The sequence below is a fragment of the Ambystoma mexicanum genome, chromosome 11 (genome assembly GCF_040938575.1).
Source record: "Ambystoma mexicanum isolate Mex_15411 chromosome 11, UKY_AmexF1_1, whole genome shotgun sequence".
NCBI lineage: Eukaryota > Metazoa > Chordata > Amphibia > Caudata > Ambystomatidae > Ambystoma > Ambystoma mexicanum.
In genome coordinates this window covers 483206786-483232142 of record NC_090934.1, presented here as the reverse complement: position 1 = coordinate 483232142, position 25357 = coordinate 483206786, and the positions used below count along the sequence as shown (strand labels likewise).

The 25357-nt window shown below is 49.0% G+C and overlaps 1 protein-coding gene across 5 annotated transcripts in view; it reads left to right on the top strand.

Moving 5' to 3' along the window:
- The window catches only part of TTC17 (tetratricopeptide repeat domain 17), a 2246693-nt gene that overhangs the window by 2190415 nt on the left and 30921 nt on the right, over window positions 1-25357 (top strand). For 4 of the 5 annotated variants that reach the window (XM_069623328.1, XM_069623332.1, XM_069623330.1 and 1 more), the window contains one exon: window positions 7408-7551. The exons of the other annotated variant lie outside the window; for it this stretch is intronic. In XM_069623328.1, coding sequence (XP_069479429.1) covers window positions 7408-7551 — 144 coding nt within the window. The remainder of the gene's footprint in view (window positions 1-7407; window positions 7552-25357) is intronic. 5 annotated transcript variants of the gene reach the window in all.

Sequence of the window (25357 nt, the reverse complement as noted above, 5' to 3'; positions counted from 1 at the left end):
ATAAATCAAAGTCCGCTGGGCTTTCGACCGATGATTGGAGGGGCGACTCCCCGCGTCGGTGAAAATCGAGGGGGTCTGAGTCGCGGAGTGGTTCCCGTCATTCCTCTGCCTCTTCGAGGTACTCTAAGAAGCGCCGTCACCGGTCGCCTTCCCCGCCCTCATCGGAGGACTCTGCCAGACTATTGACTTGTCCCACAAAGTCTTCATCGCGGGCCGAATGAGATACATTCCGCAAGCAGATGATGCCGATTTTCGAATCGCAAGGCACAGTTCCGGCCGTGCCTTTTGAAAGAAGCTGGCAGGGAAGGGGCTAGGTCCACCACTCGCATGTCTTCGGGCTCGGACGGTCGGTGCGATCATCGGGAGCTGTCGAGGTCCCGCTCGGACAAGGGAGATCGCCATAGCCGTGCTAGATCCAGGTCCTGGTCCTCGACGCCATTGAGACCGTCCGAACCTGTGAAGCCTTCAAGGAAGGTGTCGACGCCATCAGTGCCGTGTCCATCGAGGGACATTCTCGGGGCTCCGCCCTCAAAGAAGTTGTGAAGCGGTGGGCGCCTCGGTCGACGTCGACACCGATTCCCTCGGTGCCTTTGACGCCGCTTGAGTTGGATTTGCCAGAGGTGCCCCGGAGGGCTGTGGAAACTCAGAGGAAGGCTCTCAGTAAGTCTGTGAGGCCTGTTTTTGAGCCCTACTCTGTTCTTCCTCCCAGATTGGATTTGTTCCAACCTTTGGATTATATTTCGGAGGTGAGGAGGAGATGGTTGTGCCTGCTGATGTCCCTGATGACCTTTTGTCTGGGCACAGTCAGATGGAGGAACTCAGTCAGTCCTTGCATGACGCCAGTGGTTTTGACACCTCTCCGGAAGTGGAGTTTGGCAGACCTGAGCCTGGGACGCATGCTGAATCCTCCTATAGGCGTCTCATGTCAAGGGTCACTGAATACTTGGGGTGGTCTGCTCCACCTGTTGATTTTGATCAGGATGATCTGACGGACATCCTGGACCAGGGTCCACCCACTGACTCGTTGTTGCCATTTCACATGGCTTTGCAAAGAAGGGCGGCGGCTTGGACTGCTCCGGAGAGTCTCCCGGCAGTGAATAAGTCGCTTCCGAAAAAATACCGCCCAGCCAGTAGTGACCCCTGCTACTTGTCCTACTCCAGAGAGTTTGGTGGTGCAGGCGGCTATGGCCCCCGCGAAGCAGGCTGCATACCTTACCATCCCTCCTGATAGGGACGATAAGCGCTTTAATGGTTGGTCGAAGAAGGTATTTTCATCTGGGGGTATGGCTTTGAAGGCAGCCAACTCTGTTTGTGCCTTGACGAGATTCACTCACACGCTGTGGAGTTGTGTATCTTTGGCGGCTGAGCATATTCCCGAAGAGGAAGAACAGGATGGTTTTCTAGCCCTCGTGCAAGACGGCAAGGATGCCATGTGTGAATCCATTCAGTCGGGTTTGGGCATGGCAGACTGTGTCAGCCGGTCCATGGCTGCGAGCACCGTGATACGCAGGTTTGCGTGGTTGCAGAAGTCGGGGTTTGCTCCTGATGTGCAGTCCCAGCTTCTCAACATGCCCTTTGATGGTGTTTATCTGTTTGATAGCAAGGCTGATGGGAGCCTTGAGAGGTTGCAGACCTCCAAAGCTGCAACAAAGTCTTTGATCGCTGCAGGACGTCAACCTCCGCCTTTTCGTCCTAGGGGACAGCAATGGAGGGGAGGTTCCTTTCGGTACTACTCTACCTTTGGTAGATCGAGAGGGGCTGCCAGTCAAAGGGGCCACCGTAGGAGTACCAGAGGTGGAAAGCAAGGTACTCGAGGTGCCAAAGCTGCTTGGGCAGTTGCCTCTTTGCCCTCAGGCCTTGCCGCAGTCGCGTCCGCTCAGTCATAAGGCCATGTCCCATGGTTCGCCAGTTGGGGGCAGACTTGTGCAGCATCTTGGAGAATGGCAAGCCATTACTTCAGATGTGTGGGTTCTGGATATCATTACCCACGGCTACTGTCTTCCCTTCCGGCAGAGGCCTCACAACAATCCACCGGGGAAGCTCTCTTTGAAGCGTCCGGATCCTCTCCTTGTGCAGGAAATCCTATCCCTGCTGGAGAAAGGCGCCATAGAACTGGTGCCTGTAGCGGAGAGGAACCAGGCATGGTATTACGCTTATTTTTGGATCCCGAAAAAAGACGGGGGATTGAGACCCATCATGGACTTGAGTTGGCTGAACAAGCTCCTCAGGAAGGACAAGTTCAAGATGGTAACTCTTTCTCAAGTCATCCAGGCCCTTCAACTTCAGGATTGGTTGGTGTCTTTCGACCTCAAGGATGCTTACTTTCATATGCCGATTCATCCCCAGCACAGGAAGTTCCTGTGGTTCGCGGTTGGCGACTCGCATTTTCAGTTTCGGGACCTGCCGTTCAGATTGACCTCCGCCCGAGGGTCTTCAAGAAGCTGATGGTGGTGGTCGTGGTAGCTCATCTCAGGAAAGGGGGGATTCATGTCTACCCCTACCTGGACGATTGGTTGATCAGGGCGCGCTCTCCCGAGCAAGCCCTGATCATCTGTCCGTCACCTGCCACTCCCTTAACAAGCTGGGCTTCTCCCTCAATTTAAAGAAGTCCCATTTGACACCTACCCAGCGGCTCCAATACATCGGAGCAGTGCTCGACACATCCCTCGGGCAGTGTTCGCCTCCCCAGGTGAGGGCTCATCACATTTTGGGGATGGTGGACAAATTTCAATGCGCCCAGAGTTTCCCGGGTTCGTGTTCTTGAGGTTGCTCGGTCTCATGGTATCCTGCATTTTCCTGGTGCCAGAGGCCAGGCTGCGGATGAGATCTCTGCAGTGGGCTCTCCAGATGCAGTGGTCGCAGTTCTCCGGCAGGATGTTGGATCCTGTTCAGATTCGGTCGCACAGGATCTTCTGCGGTGGGCCGTCGAAGGCAATCTGATAAAGGGAGCTCAGTTTTGGAAATGTTGGCCGGAGGTAACGATCGTGACTGTCATGATCTCTGCTTCCAAAAGGTCAGGGTTTTCCCAACTCCCTTGGAAGCAGATTCATAACCCAGGTTCCGAGTGCCAACCAGTCCCAATTGGGACCTATTGGACCCAGTCCTGGCGCCAGTGGCACCAGGCTCATAAATATGCCCAGTCCCAGCGCTGGAAGCGCCGGGCTCATAATGCTTGGGTGGACTTACCTGCAGCAGACCATGCTGCTTACTTGCCTGCCAGTTGAGCCTCTGATCCTCTTCTGTTTGGAACTACTTTTCCTGTTGGGTGGGGCAGGAGCCACTCCCTAGGCTCAGAACACTGGAACTCTTCTGGAAAGCAGGAACTCTTTTCTTACCTAGGCGTGGCTGTGGAAGGAGATACCTAAGCACTACAGGAGGCTATTTAAACCACACCCGATGGATGAATCTTGCTTTGCGTTATTCTGCATCCTCTGCAGCAGAACGCTCATCGTGTCTTCTGCATCTGATCCTGGGCCTAAGGAAAAAGGCTTACCATCCTGAATCCAGTCTTCAGCAGCACCTATAAAGACAAGAAAGAACAGGTTAGCATTACGGTCTTCAGTGACAGCTCTTCACTTACCTGGGCCATCGGCTGTCACCAACGCCTCGCGCTGCATTCTGAAAGACAAAGGCTTACCTACTCTTCGTGCGCTCCGGAGGTCATCACTCTGCATTCCGACATCGGAAAGACAAAAGCTTAGCAACTCTTCGCACACTCCGGAGGCCTTCGGCGCTGCATCCCGCATCTGAAAGACAAAACAAGGTGCGTTTAAAGACATTGGGGAACTTTAATACTCACGTGCCATTACTCCTTTCCACATCTAACCCAGTGGGTATTCCGGCACCCTGCAGCCGCTCTGAACTTGTACCTGCAAAATAAAAAGACAGAGCGCATCGTGAAGCAGGCAACAAGCGCTTACTTACGTGCCTCCAGGCACTTCTATTCATCACACGGGCTCCATCTTCAACTCACTTCAGCCCGTCATCCACCATCGCCGGAACCCTGCAAAACAAGAGACATCATTACTAAAGACTTTAAAGACATTAGAATTACTCGAAACTTACCGTTCCTGCAGTAAACGACGGACAGCAGTCCTCTGAAGTCAAGAGGTCTGCTCCCCTTATCCAGTGAAGAAACTGGGTACAGCGCCCTGCCCCGAGGCAGATGGAGAGCACGGCGTTCACTTACCTAAGGTGAGAGTGTTAACCTTCAGGGTTCTACAGGAGAAGAGAAAGGGAAGAAGAGAGAGACATTCAATAACCCAGTTCATTAATCCCATATTTTCTATCTGCAGACATCTTACCCTTCGAGTCAAACATACAGTGCACAGAGGTCCAGCCCAAAGAGCCAGCCGTGTGTTACATATCACCTTTGAAGATACGTTATACGCCCAGTCAAGACCGGCGCCTCTACGGGAATCAGGTGAGCGTTACAGTGACTGACCCATTCCTCATGGGTTGGGGAGCTCATTCCAACGAGTTGACAGCCAGCAGCCGTTGGTCTCTGTCGGAGTCCAGACTCTACATCAATCTGTTACAGCTGCGGGCCGTCAGGCTAGCCCTGAAGGCGTTTCTGCCATCTGGGCACGGGAAGAATGTCCTGATTCTCCAGCATTGGATATTTCATAGATTCAGATGCTTGAATATTCCCCGTGGTCAGACTGGGAATCGTCGGTGATAAAGAATTAATTAATAAAAATGTTCCATATACATCCATTCTCCCCTTGAGAATGCATGTAATTACTCCTTTGTGGCCTATGAGCCATTCTATTGTGTAGTCCCTCCACCTCACTTTGGTCCTTTATGGCCCCAACCAATGAGGTGGCAGGGTTTAAGCTCCGCCCCTGGCAGCCATCTTCAGATTTTGAACCGTAGATACTACAGTATAATGGATGCCGAACATAGGAGCCGCCTCGCAGGGGAGGCGGGTGTTTTTGCATGTGAATCTATGAAAGATATCAATGCTGGAGAAATACAGTTACAGGTAAGTACCTAAGACTTCTCCAGCATTGGATCTTTCATAGATTCAGGTGCTTGAATAGAATACCAAGCAGTTAAAACACGCCACCATCATATACGTATATGCATAAATCCAGAAAAAACATATTTCTGATCAAACCTTTACCATGCAGCAACACAACTGTTACATACTTTGAATTTGGTTTTAAAGTTCCTAATGGGAGCGCCGTTTGAGCCCTTACATTCTTGTCCGTTGCGACTGTTGTCCTTTAAAACGGTATTTTTAGTTGTGGTTACTTTCGCACGCAGAGTGAGTGAGTTGCAGGCACTTTCCGCCAAGCCACCCTTTACTGTGTTCCATAAGGACAGGGTTGTCCTGCGGGTGCAGCCTTCTTTTCTTCCGAAGGTTGTGTCGGAATTCCATTTGATCCAGAAGGTGATCCTTCCGGCGTTTTATCCTCCCCCCACATCCAGGTAAGGAAGAGGAGAGGCTCCATAGGTGGGATCCTAGAAGAGCTTTGAGTTTCTATCTCTCACGATGTCCCGGGTCAGAGTGGATGATCAGCTGTTTGTTGGTTATGCTGGAAGGTGCTTGGGTCAGGCTGTTTGACCTTGTCTAGATGGATCATTTTGACGATCTCGCAGTGTTACGGTTTGGTGGGAAAGGACCCTCCAGTGGGCTTACTGGCTCACTTTACTAGGGGTGTGGCTGCCTCCACTGCTCTACAGAGGGGTGTTCCGATTCGCAATATTTGCGAAGCAGCCACATGGGCCTCTTTCCATACTTTTGTGAGACACTACTCCTTGGACTCCATCCATGGGCAGGATTTGGCCTTTGGTAAGGCAGTCCTTTATTCAGCAATTTGATTGGGCATTCTAAAATTATAAATTGTAAATTATTTTCCCACCTCCGTATGTTGGTACTGCTTTGGGAGTCTGTCATAGATGTGGAATGCGTCGGAGGACACAATCCCCTTTAAGAACAAGTTACCCTATCTGGTAACGTTCTTTCGATGGGTTGTTCCTCCGACGTATTCCACATCGAACCCTCCCAGCCTGCCCTTCTTCAGAATTTCTTATGCGATTGCAGCTTACGTTGCCACAAGGTTTCTGCAGTCATGCTGGCAGGAGATTGGTGCCACACGTTCTGGGGGAAAAAACTACAACTGAGGCTACGGGCGCCGTGCGTCCTATATATAACATCCGGTGATGTCGACCCTCGAAGGAAGCCCTCGAGGAACAACGTATCGACGCAGGACGCCCTCTGCCGAAAATGTTCCGAAGCAGCACAGCTGTGGTAATTATCTGTCATAGATGTGGAATACGTTAGAGGAACATCCCATCAAAAGTACGTTACCAGATAAGGTAAGTAACTTGTTCTTTGAGCTGATCGTTAAAAAGGTTTTCTGGGCAACAAGGTAGAATGTGAACATAGCTGACAGTTCCAAATTCTGATGTATTGATTTTGGTTTTTTCATACAAGTTCTCTGAATATATACTGGTACAGGTTATAAAATACAGAGGGAAAAATGAGACAAGTGTCAACTCGATGGAGCTTTGTACGTCATGCATGGATATTATTACTGATCCACCCCTGTCTACACCTAAAGAAAAAACAAGATAAATTCTACAGAGCAACTTCAAGATATCTGACCATGTAAAGCATGTGACTCTAAAAGCAGATCAAAGTTACAGAAATGCAGCTTGAGGTAAGTAACAGTTTCCATCCAAGTACAGTGTGCGGTCTATATAGTGCCCTTGGTGTGATCTGAATTTTCCCATCTTTGGAAGCATGAGCTACAGCTTCTCTGAGACCATTAAAAAAAAATAAAAAGCAGTACCCAGTACATTCAGTTAGGCATGGAATCCACTTGGCCCCTCTGTCATTGGCCGCCCTCCATCCCTCGGGCGACTCCATCCCGCTTTGGAAACTGATTAAAATACTCATAAGGTAGATGGGATGAATGCAACCTATGCCAGCATGTTTCATCAGTTAAGCTGCCGTGGTCCTAGACGGTTTTTGAATATATTTCTACATATAAGATTATTATAGTACTACCTATAGTGGCTACCTAAGACCGCTATTGCAGCAGTGTAACATCCTTGGTTTAAGTAAGCTGCTCAGGGTTTAGTAACCCCCGTCATTGTCCCTTCCCAAATTCTGTTTTTACAACTAGAGTACCAGCTCTCCGCCCTTTCCAATGTTAATATATCAACACAAACTATAGAGGTTAGTGCTCATTGATTCTGCAATGAAGCAGTTATGTTAAACATCCAGTCAACAGTAAAATGGATATAGGAGACAATAACATTACACTGTGTCCGTTTGCAGGTCTGCAAAGTTCCTTCAAGTCTTACTCTTTGAATGTTGTTGTCAACACAATCTTTCTGAAAGAAGCAGGCCTTGCTCAGTGTTTGCCTTCCTAACAACGCCTTGTCTCCTTTCAGGATGTTCCACTAATCAGCCTGGCAAACATTTTTCACAACGCCAGACTTTGGAATGATGCCATCATTGTTGCCACCATGGCGGTGGAAATCGCCCCACGCTTTGTTGTGAATCATTTCACACTGGCAAATGTATACGTAGCAATGGTAAGTGTAGGGCCAGCGTGAATCAACACTTTTGCTGTACTGCATATGGATAATAACCACACTTGTTCATTCTGCATATAGTTTGTGTTTAATAGATGTGCGTAATGTCATCATTTATATAAGCTACAGTTGTAAGTGTTTAGCTATATTTAACCAAAACATTTTCTAATAATAATGAAATACATGTTAGTACTCCTATATCTCTGTCAACTTAAAATATATAAGGGATGGGACTTCGTTTCTGCTTTTTTGTGTTTTTGATGGAACCAGAGCACAATCCTCAGCACACAGAAAATACTTATCTGTGAAGGTGAAAGTCCTAAACTGTACCTCTGGTGAGAGGCCCTGTACTTCTTGCTTTTTCTCAGTTTATTTACCAACTGTTTTCGCTCTAGAGTCCGAATCCACATCTCCAAATAGGATGTGACTTATTGGTATTTAGCTGTGGCACCCCTGGTTTCAAGGGTAGGGTGTCACCAAGACACTTTGTTCATGTGCACGATCCCTCATGTACTTGTGTAACTCATTTTGGTTGGTGCCAGTAATTACCTTATGGATTCCCTAGGGGATACATCTGTGTGTAAACTATAGCATTAGTTGCACATATGTAAACAGTGAAAGAAATGGATATAGCCATATGTGGTCATGCCTTCTGCAAGCCCCAGAATGCCTGGGACAGGAAAAGACGCAATTAAATGTGGCTAGATACCTCAATGATTTCGGTCATTCCCAACTAGAATTCAACATTTTGCTTGGGAAGCAGCACCAGATTGAGTGTCCACCAAATGTTAGACTGGATGCGCTCTCCTGATTGGAAGTTGAGGTTGCACTTAGCTCCTACATTTGCTGTTTAACCTGTGTGATTTATCCCTTTTTTGGAGTAACCCTGGGATGAGTTTGTAGCACAAGCAGAGTGCCAAACCGAAGAATACCTTGAGGAAGCCTTGGCATTGCACTTGCCACCACCAGTTATAGGGTGTAGCTCTGCCCTTCTTCTCTAAGAGATGAGTGGAAAAAGACAGATCAAGGCTTCCTTCTTATAACCCAATGGACTCAGCAATGTGTAAAGCCTTGCTTTCTGAGAGGTATTGCTGCTTGTCAATGCATGGATTAGTCACAATGAGGTGGGAACACCGGTAATGGAGCGAGACTCCTCATTACAGAGCCAAAGAACTCTATGGACATTGACTGCATATTTTGGTACAACACCTGTACCAACTGTGACCAACACAGCTACACTGTGCCCTAACTAAAGGAGTGCAACTTTCTCATTTTAAGCAGCTTCTTCTGTTTGCTTCCTGCCATTCTGCTGGTCCCCAGCAGTACTCTGTTGCCACATGTACTGTCACTGAGGAACTGGAGACCAGTACTGCACTTTGACTCCTCAAAGTTACAAGGTTTGGCAGCTAATGTTAACCTACTGTAGGTACCTAGATTTTGGAACTCCACCCCAATACTTACCATTGGATTTTCTATCAATATATGAATACCATAGCATCCGGACTGTATCCCACTCAGCAAATTAGAATCTGGCGACCTCTCCCATCGCTTCTTCTAAGAAGCTGGCTTTGGTTGAGTGGATGCGATTCCTAGGTGCGAGATGTCCTGACTAGCTGATTTTGTTCCCAGTTATTTGCCTGAAATTGGACAGTGCTGCTCACCCTATCTGGTAGGGTCGAAACCTCTGAACACTAAAAGAATCTTTATATTAAAAGTATTCTTACCTTTAATTGCTCAACAAATACTTATCTCCACCAAGATATTGTTATTTTAATAGTAAATTTGTGTGGACTATCTTTTATTGAATATTATGCCACTTACCATTAGGTGAGCCTCTGAAAGTTACAGACACATCCAATTTCCCTACCAATGGATTGTTCTCCCTCCACCCACTCATCCCTGGATCCCTGTGTGAATATGAATATATGACCCTTGCCTACACCCAGGACCTTCCCTCCCTTTGCTTGTTCGCCATCCATACATTTGTACCTTTTTCTTTAATTTGGTTTGCTATGAGGTTGCTCACCCTAGTCAGAGAACACTTCCCTGCATGCTATATGTTGTTCTTGCTTTCTTCGCTTTAGTTTAGCTTTGGAATGCTCTCCAGCTTTGAAATCTACAGGTCCCCCAAATATATGCCACATTAGACTGAGGATGGCTGACCTTGTGCTGCCGCTGCTTGGCTTTGAGTCACCATGTGCTCTCACCTGTACATCACTTTCAAAATCACTTCATAATTGTGAACTGTACTAATGAGAACTCTACTACTTTAAGGTTCCAAAAGAGAGTAGCAGAACAGAAAGTCTTAGACTCTGGAGGGTGTGAGAGTTGAAGAGGGAGAACTAAACATGGCCCTCGATGCACCTATGCCACTCATCTCGACAACAGAGAAACAAGAGGTGCACATCCTCCGGTACGCTTCCTCCCCATCGTCGATGTATCGGAGGTGTGAGAAAAGTTACTCAGACAGCCATTTAGACCCTATCCTGATGACTGTTGAAGAGGGACGGCTGCAATCAATGGAGCAAGTCGACTGACTGTAACCTCGAAGAAAGCTGATGGCGTCACAACTAACACCATGGCATAGATGCGTTAGACATGAAGGACATAGGCATCCCTGCATGAAGTTACACAGATACTTGGATTGATTGCTGGCAGACACAAAGAACATGCTTATGACTCACATAGTTAGAGGACTGACACATGTACACCTTTGCCTCACCAAAACCGCATGATGCACAAGAGCACTCCAATAATTCCAGCTAGACAGGAAGAGTACAAAAATATAAAATGTATTAAGCCTTTCAGATGCTCTGTAAGCAATTAAAAACGTCTGTAGACCCTGTTTTCTGTCCCTGTCCCGTGCATGGGTGTGCACTTCCCTTTCCCGGAGCAGGGGCTGTCCCCATGCATACCACCATCCCCACCCACTAGTACACTTGGTTAAGGAAGGTGTGAGGTTGGAGGATGGCCTCTGTGGGTGATCCCATCTTTCTAGGCAGTCTCAGGCAGGACGGCATCCTAGCCCACTAACACACACCAGAGTACCTCCCCTGTACCCCGTATTTAAAATAAAGGCCATTGTTACATCCTACCCCTATTTAACTTGTCAACCTACATAACATACCTCCTAATACCCCAATTCTCTTAACTTCCCAATTTACCTACCATTTACCCAACTTAACAATAAATAACTATGTTCATAACATACATAAATATTTATATACTTCATGAACACAAAACACACTATGTCACAATGGGTGACTGCTGCAGATAGCCACCCCTTCACAGTACGTTAGGGTCTGTCCTTGGGGTGCTGGCTCTGGGCAAGTGAGTGCAGCACCCTGCGCACATGGCACACTCACCGCACCAGTATGTGAAAGGATTCAGGGTGGGCCCCATTAGCTGGGGAGCCCATCCAACATCACTGCCACAACCCGCAACATGTTTTAACTTCAATGGATGGGCCCCATTGGCTGTGGTACAGACCCAACGTCACTGTCGCAGCCCACGGTATGCCGTGTGGCTCCCCCGATGTCACAGCCCCAACCATCTTTATTTTTGGTGGTGACCCTGTTAGCATGGGGCGCAGCTGTGCCCACTGCCACTCCCACAGCCTTGCTCTTCAGGCCCTCCCCATCAGCAATGTGCTGCGAGACCTAGGGGTGGGCCACTCACCTTGGCTCGGGACATTCTTCATTTGGGATGCTCAACGGAGCAGCCCGGGACTTCACGCTTCCTCTCTTCACCCGAGTTGATCACTGAAGCCAACCCAAAACTTATTTCTTCACTGCTCCACACTCAGGGTTGGAACAGGCTTTTGCTGCACCACTCTTCTTTACCTCCCGACTGCTCCTGGCATACACGGGAGGACTTTGAGGACAACTGGCCCGCCTCGCTGGCCACGAGGAGGGCCTTTGGGTACATGGCTGGGCAGCCTTGACGGGGCCACCACAACATGCGGTTTTGGCTGTGCTGTTCTTAATGGGCCAACGCAGCCACCAAGGCGCTGCTGGGCCACAAATGTCTCTGGGCCTGACCGGTCTGGGCTGATGGGTGCCACGGCTCTGGGGCTGCCGAGCTTCCCTTGGCATAGTAGTTCAGAGCCCTTGCAAACAGTCCCTGGGAGGCTGTCCTTGCGCCACTAGGCGCTACTTGATGGATTACCTTCAGAAACAGTTATACAGTAGTTAGCAAAGATAGGTGGGTTTACTATTGGATTCTGACAATAGCCACCCCAAAACCACAGGCTGCATGAAAGTGTTCCAAAAGATAAGTAAAGTTTACATAGATTTCTCTCCCAGTCCCACCACTCTAGGGAAAGCCCAGGTGGGGGATCCTTGACCAGACCACCACTGGTGAGGACTTTATGCCCATGTGAACCCTATGGTTGGTCGGGCAGCAGAAATAAGTATGTTAACTTATTCCCTTTGCTCCAATTTCTTCAGCAATCACTTCAGGGGGTTCTTAATTTTGCTGGACCCAGTTACTTCTAGGCTCCATCCAGTCGAGGTAGGTCCAGGTGCTATGAGTGCAGTGGTCACTTTTGTATCCTGCTTGTCCGCGCTTCCAGGATCCAGTGGTAAAGTTCAGAAAACGGGACATCCTTGGCATGGAAGGATGCAGACCTCCATGGACAGGTGACCTCAAGTAAACAAAAGACCGAATTGGACAGGAGTCACCATGGTAAGGTGGCAACAGGTGACAAACAAAGGGACGGGCCTGTAGGGCTTCGCTTTGGGCAGGAAGGCTGAAACTGCAGGAGCAGTTGTTTTGTTACACAAGCTGAGGATCCACGAAGTTCCTAGTATTCTCTTGTAATGAGGATGGATGTAACGAGTTGACCCACAAGGGAGCTGGTCAGTCCACAGGGTGGACCAAGAAGACTTTCAGAGGTTCAGCAGGCACAGGCCCCTAAGCAGGGGTCGGGGCAGGTTGTTCACACCAGTCCAGAAGCCAAAGCACTGACAAGGACCTTCTGGAGATCAGGAGAATGGAGAAGGGCTTCATCAGAACTTGGCTGGTGCAATGCTGCTCTGCTGCAAATGCCGTTTTCTGGTCTCCAGCAGACTGCACTTACTTGTAGGGGTACTGGCTCCTGCAATGATCTGTGGAATGGCTGCTCCAGGATTTGCAGTCTCCACCAGGTCCACCAATGTTAAGGATCTGCACCATTCAAACTGGCAGAGGCTCTCACTCATGGACAGCCACTGACCACACATTCTGCACTGCAGCAGACACACTGTGGCTCTGATGTGGACTGGGTCCAGACCGACCCAACTCCCCACATTGGTCCTCAAACAGAACTCCATTTTGCCTGTGAAAGTAGAGGCTTTGCCCAGGAAAGGGCTTTCCATACATGGCAATTCCAGAACCGAGAGGGCAGGAAGAAGGCCAAAGTACAAAATGGTTAAAGGACAAGCGCAAATCTCATGGCATTGTCATTTTAGAGTATGTGGTACTTTACATTTAAGTAAAATGCAAAAGTACATGAGTAAAAAGTCAAAACACATTAGAAAAATATCCACTGTCGCCAGCCCATCCTTGACATTTTGAAATTGTACCCACAAAGTTACAAAGGAAAAAGGGATAAGGATACAAAGTATCCTATCCACACTTCACTTTAACGTGATGTGTGCAGCTTTCAAAAGGCAAGAAATCCAAGAAGGGAGACATATTCCCCAGTACTGATGGTCTTAAGGACTGATCAGTTTCCCAAGGGAGAAAACAAAAATGCTTCCAAAAAGTCTGGTCAGCAAGCAGACAGTAGCATAAAGAAAGTGTGTCCAATAGAAGTCTATGGGAGGAAAGTGTGATGAATCCAATGGAGTCATCACAGATGCAAAAATCCTGGGCCCAGCTTGGGAAGGATCACATGGGAGGAGATAGCCACCAGGGAGATGTCATGGCTTCATTGGACAAGGCGCGACATCCCCCACTTTCCCATGAGGAAGACCCCCTGTTACCCAATATCCTAATGGCCTATTGCCATTGTTAGTTTTCCTTCATTTACCATGAACTTATTTACCATGTGGAGTCTTTGGAAAAGACCCTCCAAGTATTATTCTTCAGAAATCATTAATGGACTTCAATTCCCACAACCACCTACAACCTCATTTTATATCATGGGACTAAAATTCCCACAATCACCTAAATACTTACACGAGAAGGATGAAGAAATTGATACAGAGCAGCAAACCTAATGAACATGCTAGTTGGTGGATGAAATCACTTGCGCAATGAACCTTACAAAAATGGTCACCGAACTATGAGAGCTCAGGAGAAGACGTGACCTCTCCAGTGAAGTCAGCCGGAGACTGGAGGCATCAGTTGGTGTGCTGAAGATGGAGGCGCGAGCCGATGTGGCAGAGCAAAGGAGATTGCCAACAGAAAAGGAAAGAAACATGGTGCGAGTGAGGTGGGCCGTAGAGATGCCAGGAGCCGCAAGAGGGTCCCTGGATACCCGGCAGCCAAGAGAAACAGTGTTGTCCTTACTGGGGTCCAAGGAGAAGCCAGCGTGCAGGAGGGGGAGCAGTTAGAGAAACTGGAGAGATGTCGGAGCCACCAAGAATGGGAAGCAAGTGGAGAAGGTACACTGCATAAGCACAAGCCAGCCTGAAAACGCTGACAGAGAACTGGTGAGTGGGGAAAGCTTAAAAGAGCAGTGAAACAAGTAATACCAAGGCAAGAAAGGTATATGCTACTTGGATGTATAGATGAACTTTAAGATATGAGAAGTCCTGACAGGAGAGTTCACCAGGCCGTTGGAAGTGCATAGAGTGTCCTGGCAGGGGACTATACCAGGCAAACTGCAAACCTACAAGGAGTGTCGAGCAGAAACAGTGTTTGTTAAACAAAGGAGCTTGTTTGAAAAGAAGGAACTGTTTAAGATGAAATTACAAGGTTGAACAGTTTTCATCCAACAGGATTGTTGTGGACCAATGAAGGCGTAAAGAACTTAGACCCAGAGATATTTCTTAATTTTTTATTTTTTTTTGCTTTCATTTATTGGCAAGGAACAGTAGCAGGCACATTATACAACAGATTAGCTAATAATGTCACATGTTTGGGGTTAGCAAAGCATGAAGCGTATGGGGGTATACAGAGGAAGCTAGATTTGCAGCCCATTAGTCTTTTTCAAGTTCAAAGTTATGCTTCAGACTGTGCATTTGACAGGGGAGAAGAGAGTAGTTCAATGTCGTCTTTACTATTCAAATAGCTACAGAAGTCTGTCCACACATTTCTCAGGCGGGAGTTCATGGGGAGGGAATTGATGTAGTCTTCCTCGCACGTTTGAGTCCAGGTAAGGGCCTTAAGCCACATCTCGAAGGAGAGGGGGGGGGGCGTCGCTTCCAGCATTGTAATATGCATTTTTTGGCTACCATGGCAGCAATGTTCAAGAACCTGGACACATTTTTCGCCCCAGCTTCATCCCACAACCCAAACAGTATAGCAAGGGGATATGGGCTGATCTGGGTCCCCACCATCTCTGATAGTGCTTCGATGACCAAAACATGTGGGTATGGTCGGTCTCTCCGGACCTGCAACTCAGGCAAATGTGGGACTGGTTCTGGGAAATATTTCCCCCCCTGTGGGACGTTTAGTATAGCCGGTTGAGCAGCTTGTATTGCATGCATCTGAATCTGGAGTTCAGTGAGACCCTGTGTGTATGTATGCACATCTTGTCCCCACATGGCGTCTGTGATTGACAAGGCCAATTCACTGCTCCATGTATCCCGTGGTGTATGGGGTGCAGCAGCCGCCCTTGCCATCAGCATTTTGTAGAGCGACGATATTATAAATTGCATATGTAGCAGATCTCAGGTGAGTCAGGGGGTTCATCTGGGTAAGAGGGCCACATGGTACGGATTGCCGCTCTAAGTCTAAAGTATTGTAGCAGCTCAAGAGCTGAACCCGAGTGTCCAGGTCGCCATGTCTGCAGGGTGATGAATTTCCCTTCCGGATATAAATCAGATAGTGCTCGATATCCTAGGTCAAGCCAGTGTCGCAGAAGGAGTGTGTCATGTGTGGGGGCGAGACCTGGAAAATGCCAAATAGGTAGCCATTTATAGTATAAGTGGTGTTCTGGGTGAGGTTGCAACAGCCGTCTCCATGCCATGGTTGTGGTGGCCACAGGATCAGCCGGAACATCGGTACAGTATGAGCGATAGAGAATTAGGGACATAGTGTTTACCTCCTCGCTTGCCAGTTTCTCAAGTTTCAGGTGGGGGGTGGATCCTGGTAATTATACCAATGTGTGGCATGTTGGGCTTGTGCGGCAATCCAATACCGGGCAAGGTCAGGGGCATTAAAACCCCCTCTCTCGTAGGGCAACGTCATGTGTTGCCACTTCTTACAAACTGTACCGGAGTGCCACAGGAATTGGGCGCATACAGAGTTTAATTTCGAGAAGTATTGTTTCCCAGGCCATAGCGGGACGTTTGCAAAAATATAGAGAAGCTTGGGGACTATTATCACTTTGATTAGTGTCGGCCAGTAAAGAGGATCGAAGTAGGGATACCCCGACCCCAAGGTATCTGATACCTCCAGGGCACCAACGGAGGGGAATCTCGCAGGCTGGTTGGGGGGGGTTGCAGTGGTTAGTGGGAATATTTCAGACTTGGAGTAGTTTATGGTAAAACCCGAGAACGTGCCAATTTCCGTTATATCTCGGATGATTGGGTCTAGGTGTAGGGAGGGGTCTCTAATATAGGAGTACGTCGTCGCCGTATAATGAAATAATGTTCGGTATGTCACGCAGTCGTATGCCCTTTCGGGTATGTATATCTGTGATATTGTCAGCCATAGGCTCGATGACTAGTGCAAATAAAACAGGAGAGAACGGGCAGCCCTGGCGGGACCACCCGTATGGAGAGTGAAGGGCAACGATGTGCGGGAGTTGACTAAGATACTGGCACAGGATTTGTATACAGCAGTTTGATGTAGGATAGCATGCGTGGACCGATTCCCATTTTCTGCTGTACTGCCCACATATATTGCCAGGACACCTTATCGAATGCCTTTTGGGCATCCAGAGTGACCGCAACCGCATTAGCATTTGGATCGATTCTGGACATGACATTGAACAGTCGGCGGATATTGAGAGCTGTAGAGCAGCCAGGGACAAAGCCGCTTTGGTCAGGGTGGACCAGGTGGGACATTATAGGAAGGAATCTATTAGCTATTGCCTTGGTGAATATTTTAGTATTTGTGTTTGAGAGAGAGGGGTCTATAGGAGCCACACTCATCAAGGTGCTTACCCGGCTTAGGGAGCATGGTTATAAAGGCTTCGCGCAGGGATCGGGGCAAGATACCTAGGCGGAGTGATTCGATCCATACTTCGTGTAATCTCGGGGCCAGGATGGCAATATGTTCCTGATAAAATTCTGAGGCGAGTCCATCCGGGCCAGGAGCTTTGCCCTTCGGGAGGGTAGAAATAGCCTCATTGATCTCTTCGAGGGTGATCGGGCATCCAGCTGCTCTCGGGTGGTTTGTGAAATGTAGGTCATGGGGATTTGGTCAAGTAGTAGGTTTACATCGTGGAGGTTATGCTCAAGCTGGGGGGCATACAAGGCCACGTAGAAGTCTGCAAAGGTCTCCAAGATATGCAGGTCTGACCAATGCTCGGCCCCACTTGCGTCCCTAATGTTGTTGATGCGGGTTTTACCCCCCTCAATTCGGGCTAGCCTGGCCAAAGTCCGTCCCGCTCTGTCACCCTCACCATACTTAGTATTGTACCTCCTTGAGGGCGTGTGTTTCAAAAGTTTCCAGCTCCAATCTTATCTGCGCTTGTTTGGCTGGGGAAGGCGCGGACGTGTATTCCCCTCTAGTTCTTAAAGCTTGGTTTCAGAGCGTTGCAGGCTGTTTTTTGTGTCCTTAAGTACCCCAGATTCCCTAGAGATACACATACCTCTGATAAAGACTTTAAATGCCTCCCACCGGGTGTATCGTGTCACTTGTTGTAGTCAAAGAAAGTGTTGATGTCGGCTAGGATCTCGGCCTTGAAGACTATATCTCGCAGTGCTTCTGATTTAAAGCGCCAGGCGGAATGAGTGGGTGGGCTAGGCTCAAGCTGGATCCGCAGCGTCACTGGGGTGTGGTCTGAGAGTGTGCGTGCCAGTATCTGTATATCTGTGGTTTTACCCATTAATTCAGCCGATATGAGGAACAAGTCGATTCTAGATAGACTGTCATGTACAGAGGAGTAAAAGATGTACTCTCTCGCTTGTGGGTTGAGTGCCCTCCAGGCATCGCGTAGGTCCAATGTGTCCATGTGTATGCATAATCGTTTGGCGGCCCGGGACATAGCTCTGTTGGCGGTGCCAGATCTGGCCTGGCCAGGACATTATTAAGGATCAGTTTCATGTCTTCCCCCCCCATATGATTGGGATTCCGATATATTTCATGAGTAGGGTAGTTACTTCGCAGAATTCAGGAGCATCAATATTTGGGGCATATGTGTTCACCAGGAGACACTCTGTATTGGTCAGAAGACAGTGTAAGATTACATACCTGCCCCCCCCCCCACCCCAGAGTCTATGTAGCTAGCGTGTAGTGAGAATTCAACTGAATTGTGGACCAGGGTCAGCACTCCTCTGGACTGCATGGAGTATTTGGTGTAGAACCTGTTGGGACCCCAAGTCAGTGCGAGGGATGCTACAAGGTGCCCAAGGGCGTGTTTTTCCTGAAGGAGAAGTATTTTAATACCGTGTCTCTGGGCATATGCAGTTATCCTACGGGCTTTTGTGAAGTTACTTAACCCCCGAACATTCCATGTCATTAGTTTAATGGCCATAATATGGCACTATGGAACATCCGAACAATGAGATTCGCCACCTTTCGGTGGTATATTTACTGCTACCCCATCTTCGTGCCACTCCGTAGCCACAGCCACTGCCTTCTTGACATTTTTTATGTAACATCCCCCAACTCTGCCCACCCTCACTGCTCTCCCCCAACTAGCAGTGACATGAAACCCGCCCAAACATTGTGTGGAGGTGTGCCGATCCCAACTAGGCACCGTCCGCCCACCTGCCCAACCGTGGCACAACAGAAAGTGAACCTCCAGAATAGGTATTGCAACTGCAATGGGGGTCGCCGTTGCCGTGAACCCAACTTTAGCAAAGCGTGTGGTGCCGGGGCACCACATTACATTCAGCAGTGATTTATATGAAGATTGCAAAATAAGTAACATTGTGAAGCATTGTAACTGACAAGGGGTGAACTCATGGTAGCTGCAACGTGGATAGCAGTGGGGGCCTAGAGGCAAGCCAGGAGGCGGAGGTGGCCCCTGTCCGAGTATAGTTGAGGCAGCGGGGAGCGGGGTACCGTCGTCCTCTAGCCAGGGTACCCACGGCCCGCAGGATATCGAGTTGGGTTGGTGGACCATGATGTCAGCGAAAAGGGAAGGAGGGTCTTGTTAGGGTGAATTCTCTGTTAAGGCTAATTTCCCAAACCTAGTGAGTCCCCCAGCAGCTTTACTGGATTTTTGGGGTTTATTTCTTTCTCCTGATAAGAGTGACACTCTTTTTCTCCCACTCTTAGACATGATTTGAGATATCCTTTGACTTTGTGATGTGTTTTATGGGCTATGGGGTCTTTTACTCCATAGGGTTTCATGTGGTTTTTGGTAAGTGTGTTACACAGCACCCTCAGTGCAGTAACACAGGGGTGTCATAGTGACCCCCAAACATAGACTCCATACCCTGGGACTGACTACTGTCTCCCAGTGCATGCAAAGTCACCATTGACTTTACTAGTCTTAAATTGGGATCAGAACCAGTACAAACCATCATATTGTGGAAGTACTGGTAGGGGTAATTAGATTGCCCCTGGGTCTGTTTTTCGAGGGGGCACTGTACAGTCCCCCCCTTGTCGAGTTTCTGGCTGGTGGCAGTGGTTACCACGCAAAACATTCCTTAAGAATATTTACTATGGGATTTTCCCATTCAATTTAAACGCACCACTTTTTGGTGCAATGTTAAAGATACCGCCGGGTTATTTATTTAATATTTATTCCCCGGTTGGGTCTTTTTGCCAGGACTCGGTTTTAAAATGGCGTTTGTGTTCGCCTCTGTAACTCCAACCCAAGTCAAGCCCTTTGTTCCACTTTTTGGCAGGCTTCTCCACAGAAGCCTCCAAAAGTGGTGCCACTCTGTCTGGGTCTACAGGATGTGTGGGAGGGGGGGTTTAGGCACCCTGGACTGAGTTGCCTCGGCAACTCAAGTCGCACTCTTGTGTGATTGGCCCAGTGGTGAGCCGCCCGGCTCACCACTTAGCATGTTTGAGTGACAGCTAGGACTGATGAATGGGAGTTTTCTGCATAAAAGCAGGGCTTTGGCGACTGGAACTTTAGACACAGGACCAAAGAATCCGAAGAGGGAGAAGCTGAGCCGACCTGCAACGTCGACACCACCGGTGGAGCCCTGCTGAACCGACTCACCACTTCTTCCATCGACAGAGGAGATCTTCATCCCGAAGCGTCTTCTTCCTTTGACTGGTGGGGATAACCAGTTTGCCCGCCTTTTCGCCTTCCCGGATCATCTCGTGGCCGCCTTGCCTGTGCCAAGCATCCCGGCAACTGGGATACCACGTTTTTCCACTACCGCGAATAAAAGGGTAGTACCTTTTAACCAGAGAACTCCGTGGCTGGTTTCTTCCCTGGCAGTGCAACGACCTTCAGCTTTCGTCCACGTCGAGATCTTCTCTTCCTCTGGACGACGCCGTGACTTGTATCCACTGCCAGGAACAACTGCCCCCGCTGGAGGATTCTCTCCACTTTCAAGGTACTGTGTCTGCCTGGCCTCCCTCGCAACGGTCTGTGTGGGGTGTCTCGTAAATCCTCATTTTACCACTTAGGTTGGCCCCAGGCTGGCTAACTGTGCTTTTCTGAGCTGAACTGATTCCTTTTTAAACTCTCTACAAGACTCTCCAAGCCTTTTAAACTGTGTGATCTTGGGCGCATTGGTGTTCTACTCTCTCCAAGAGAGAGCCTGGCCTCTGAACTTTTTTCTCACAAGTAGACTTTGACTTTCCTGCCTTGCTGAGTGCTTCTAAAGTATTGTGTTGTGTGCTGTTCCTAATTTCTGCCTTTTCCCTCCCTTTTTCTTAACTTATTGGAGTGCCATCTTTAGTTAAGCGCTCACCTGTTTCTGGAAATAAGTGGTGTTAACTAAGACTTGTCTAATAAGGAATAAGGGATGTATATATATTAATAGTGACTGTGTTTTTGAACTTGCTTACAATAATAGTGCTAAAGTGTTTCTAAGTGTGTCTTTAGATAAATAATTATATACTTGATACCAAAGCTCTGGTCAGTGTTTGCTTGTGCTACTGTATTTTGGTACCTATCTTGTATACTCTATATACTGTCCTAACTCCTCTTGAGAGAAGTCTGGCTGCTCAGCCACAGCTGGAAGGAAGATGAGTGGGCACCACTTGATTATACGTCCACGTGTTTCAAGTATTTGAAATTTTTAAACAAAGAAATACATTTGTTCCAATAGTTTGTGTCTAGATATTCAGAAGGGAGCTGGCTGAGGCGAATTTGGAGACACCCAAACTCAAAATACATTTGAGGCAGAAGACCAGGTGGAATACAGGGTCACACAGTCGCTCTCCAAAAGGACCCGATCCGGGTATATGAGTAGTCCAAAACATTTTTGAAAAAATATATACTTAAAAGTAAGCAAAAAGTTATCTTTCAATTGAAAAAATAACAACAATATTGAGATTCAATTGTTTTTCAAGATGGTTTTATCCACAAGAATTCTATCAAAAAAATATAAGTCTCATAAAAAATGAGAGATCACTAATGCTTTCTTAGTGAGGAAGAAATCGCCACATTCGCTTTTTCAATCAGACCAACAAATTGCCAATGCATTTCGGAAATTCACTTTCCTTCATCAGGGCAGGTCTGAGTATGTAAACTTGAATACACGGAATGTAGCGTGGTACATGTAAAACATTTAATTATCAGAAGCTGCCTGATGTGAATCAGTGCAAAAATTCAGCCTTCAGTGGATTAGCGTGTGCAACGCGGGGGAACAGGAGTTCTCCTCTTGCTATCTCGCGTTCGTCTGTGGCTTTCGCATCGACGATCCACATCAGGCAGCTTCTGATTCCACTTGGTCTTCTGCCTCACATGCTCAGCCACAGCTACCAGGTAAATCTGGGTGGTACAGACTGCTACCAATTGGGTTTACTGCCAACACCTGTATTCTTAAGCCTTTTGCAGTGGTCCCTAAGGGAACTGCGCAGGTTTCTGCCTAACAGGTCTCTTGACCGTGATCATGGTTTCAACCAGTAGGCCCCACCACTGATAGTTGGTGTCGGCTGCCTTAGTCATTGAACATTGGTTCACCAGCAGCCTCTCAGAGCAGGATCTGAGATTCAATGAACTTCACTGCTTCATCGGGGACTGTGACAAAGTAGAGTTTGTTGCGGTGCGTAAATTTCAAGCAAGCAGGGAAGAGCATTGCGTACTCGATTTTCCTTTCCCTAAGCATCTTCTTCACTCAGTTAAACTGTCTATGCTCCAGCTGGACTCCCACAGCGAAGTCTGGGAAGATGCTGATGATTTGTGAGTCGAGCCTTAATTCACCTTTCTCACGGGCTAGACATAGTAGGTGGTCCCTGTCTCTGTAGCTAAGGATCTTAGCAATTATTCGTCTGGGAAAGTTGCCCGGTTTAGGGCGGGGGGGCCAGGGCTCGGTGCGCACGCTCAGCTGTAAAGAACGGGAAATGTTGGGGGTCACCAAGGGGGTCTTTGAGGAGGTTTTCGACCGCTAGTGCCATATTGCCTGTGAGAGTGGACTCCGGAACACCCACAATGCGGATGTTGTTCGTCCGTGATCTAGACTCTTAAGTCGTCACACTTGATTTTAACTTGTTTCATTTCACGCACCAGTTCCGTGACTGTAGTCTGTAGGGCTTGTAGCCCATCTTAATTGGCCTCGATCCTGGTCTCCGCCTCGATCAGTCGTGTCCCATGCTGATCCAGTTTGGTTCTCAGAGAGGCCACATTGGCATTAATGTCATTGAGCTTCTCATAAAATGAGGCACATTTTTTGCCATAGATTCCATCATTGCTGTTAGGTCCAGCTGCGGGGGGTCTGACGGTGGGTCTGCGTCGTCGTGGTTCGAGGAGGAGCCTGGCATCTCCGCTCTGGGTGTTGGTTTAGTATACTTGTCTATGGCTCCAACCTTGTTAGTGCTGCGTGACCTGTTCGGCATGCTGTGGGCAGATGACGGAGCAGAGCGATGCAGAGAGCTGCAGTCTGTGTATTTGGAAGAAGCAGGGTCCCTCCACGATCACTCTCCCATGCAGCCCCAGGTGTGAGCTGTAGTATCAGGGGGCGCAGGTGCTCCGAGGAATAGAGTCTGGTACTGGGCCCAGAGAGAAGCCAGAGAAGTTGGGTCGGCGTGTGGAAGTTGGGGGTCTGCCCCTTGGCTTAATTGGTCCAATGTAGATCCTAGAGCCCTGCACGATATCTGGTACTAGATGGGTTGCAGCGGCGGGGTGGGTGGAGTGGATAGGCAAGGGCGGGCGAGGTGGGGTTGTTGTGCGTTCAGTGGTGCAGGCAGTGGGGGACCGTACAGTGCCGACTACACAGGCCAATGGGAGAGTGCTCTCCGCTTCAGGGATCCAGGATGTACAGTGGGGAGTAGATGCGGGGCTCAGCACAGGTCCCTCCAGGGATCGCCTGCAATGTTGTGAGCCAGCTTTGGGTTAAGCTCACGAAACAGCAGGGGTAGTGCACAGTTTTAGCAGCTCCGAGGCCCAGAGTTCTAGGGTCCAGAAGGCCTCTCGTAGGGCAGCAATGTAGGAGTAGGTGTGGGTGTTGCAGGGAGGAAGAACGATGTCTGTGGCTCACACAATGATAACAGAGGTCAAGGCTCCAGGCGAAAGGTTTGCAGTTGGAGACAGTGTGGAGCTGGCCTGGGAGGGAGCAAGAAGCAGTGCAGCGCAGTTTCCTCTGAGGGAGGCACCGAAGCCACAGCAAGCAGCCCCCCCAGCTCCCCACCAGCTATGTCGGTGATCCTGCTTCTGTTGATGGGTGGGGAGGAGCTGTAGGAGGGGGGGCGCAGAGTCTTTCCAGGGCCCGCTGGGCCAGTGGTCGGGCACGCGGGGAGACCGCAGCGCTGTATGCGCGAATACTCAAGGGCCCCTCTGGGGACCCAGGTATTATAGCAGACTCCAGTGGAAGAGCCGATGGGGGGGTGGCCCAGCATCAGACGGCTGACTCACGCCGGGTCCAGGCCAAAGGGGGGCAATGTGTTTGCACTGTAGTGGCAGGGGGGGGATGTGGAGAACGCAGCGAGCGCCCCCCCCCCAGCTCCTCACCTGCCTTGGCAATGTTGCGGCTATTGCCATGGCCTGGGGAAGGGCTGTGGAGGGGCCGCGGAGTCCCGCCCGGCTTTGCATGGCCGGAGGGCGGCCAGAACCTCCAGGCGCTCGGGCAGGGTGGGGCGCGGCCCGCGAGCCCCTCCACCCCGCACCGCCTCCAGCACTGAGGTCCAGGCGTCCCGAAGAAGGCTGGCACCCAACTGGCAGGCACGCAGGTCCAGGAAAGAGGCCGCTCGGCGGCAGGCGGCAACAGTCCCCCACGGCCACCCCAGCAGGGCGGGCGGCCAGAGCATCCACCGCAGCGCGGGTGGGCCCAGCCACAGAGCGCCTAGCCAGGTGGAGGGGCACGGTAGCAGGTCAAGGAGGTCTCTCAGGCGGCCAGAGCCGCCCAAGTCAGCCACAGCCCCAGCGGAGGTACGGGCTCAGCAGGCAGAAAGCCCCGGCAGGAAACAGCACACCATCAAACAGCACACCATCGGCCACGCAGGTTCCACACGCTCCGGGTCACCCACGGAGGAGCGGGGAAAGCAGTATTGGCATGGCCGTGGGGCCCCGATCCTCTTCAGGAGTGGATGCACATTTAGCCCTGGCAGTCCACTACCCTGGATGACAGGTATAGGCACAGGATAGCAATGGGAACCTCTGATGGTGGCGGATATCACAATGGCTGGGTACGGAGCTCGGAGGCTAGGCAGCCATTTTCCTGGCTGCTCAACAGCGCCCCCTGACCCAGAGACATTTCTGATACCAGTGAAGAATCATCCTCTGGAATTAACATCTTTTCTCTTTCTGGAGAACGTTTACACTGGTGCTGTTCTATTTTTATTTGAGAAACTTTTTGCAAATACCAGGTTAAAGACATTTCCCTTTTCACTTAATTATTATGTTTGTAGGGTGAGGGTGATAGAACGGTTGATTTTGATTTATGACATCCTGACTACGACGGATCCTTCGTTTTTGATTTCAGCTAGGGAAACTCATCTTAGAGCAGGGTCATAGATGCATTTTCCCAACCTATTAAGTTAATAAAAGTCTTTAACCAAAAACATGACAACGTTGTGCCTGGCTTTCATTTCGGACCCCTCAGAAAAGCAGCAAAAATAAAATCGTTCCTAACCTTCAAACCTCAATGGCTGGATTTACAGAGGCAGTCTTTGTTAATCTCTTCTTCCCTGATAAGTCTCCGTGGGCATTCAGGGTTATGGTCTAGTTACCAGTATAATTGAGAGGCCCACGTAAATGTAAGCTTTATATTTTATTATGCTACGTTATGCGTTATTTGTGTAGAACTTACCTGACATGTCCTTGAAGCAATTAAAGTTGTTTTGGGAGTTCGGCAGGCCATAGACTGCATACATGCATGATAAACCGTACATTGCATTTTAGTAGAATAAATTAAATATTTACATTTTCATGTAAATGATCATTTTTGGCATAGTTGACAAGTACTGTACCATT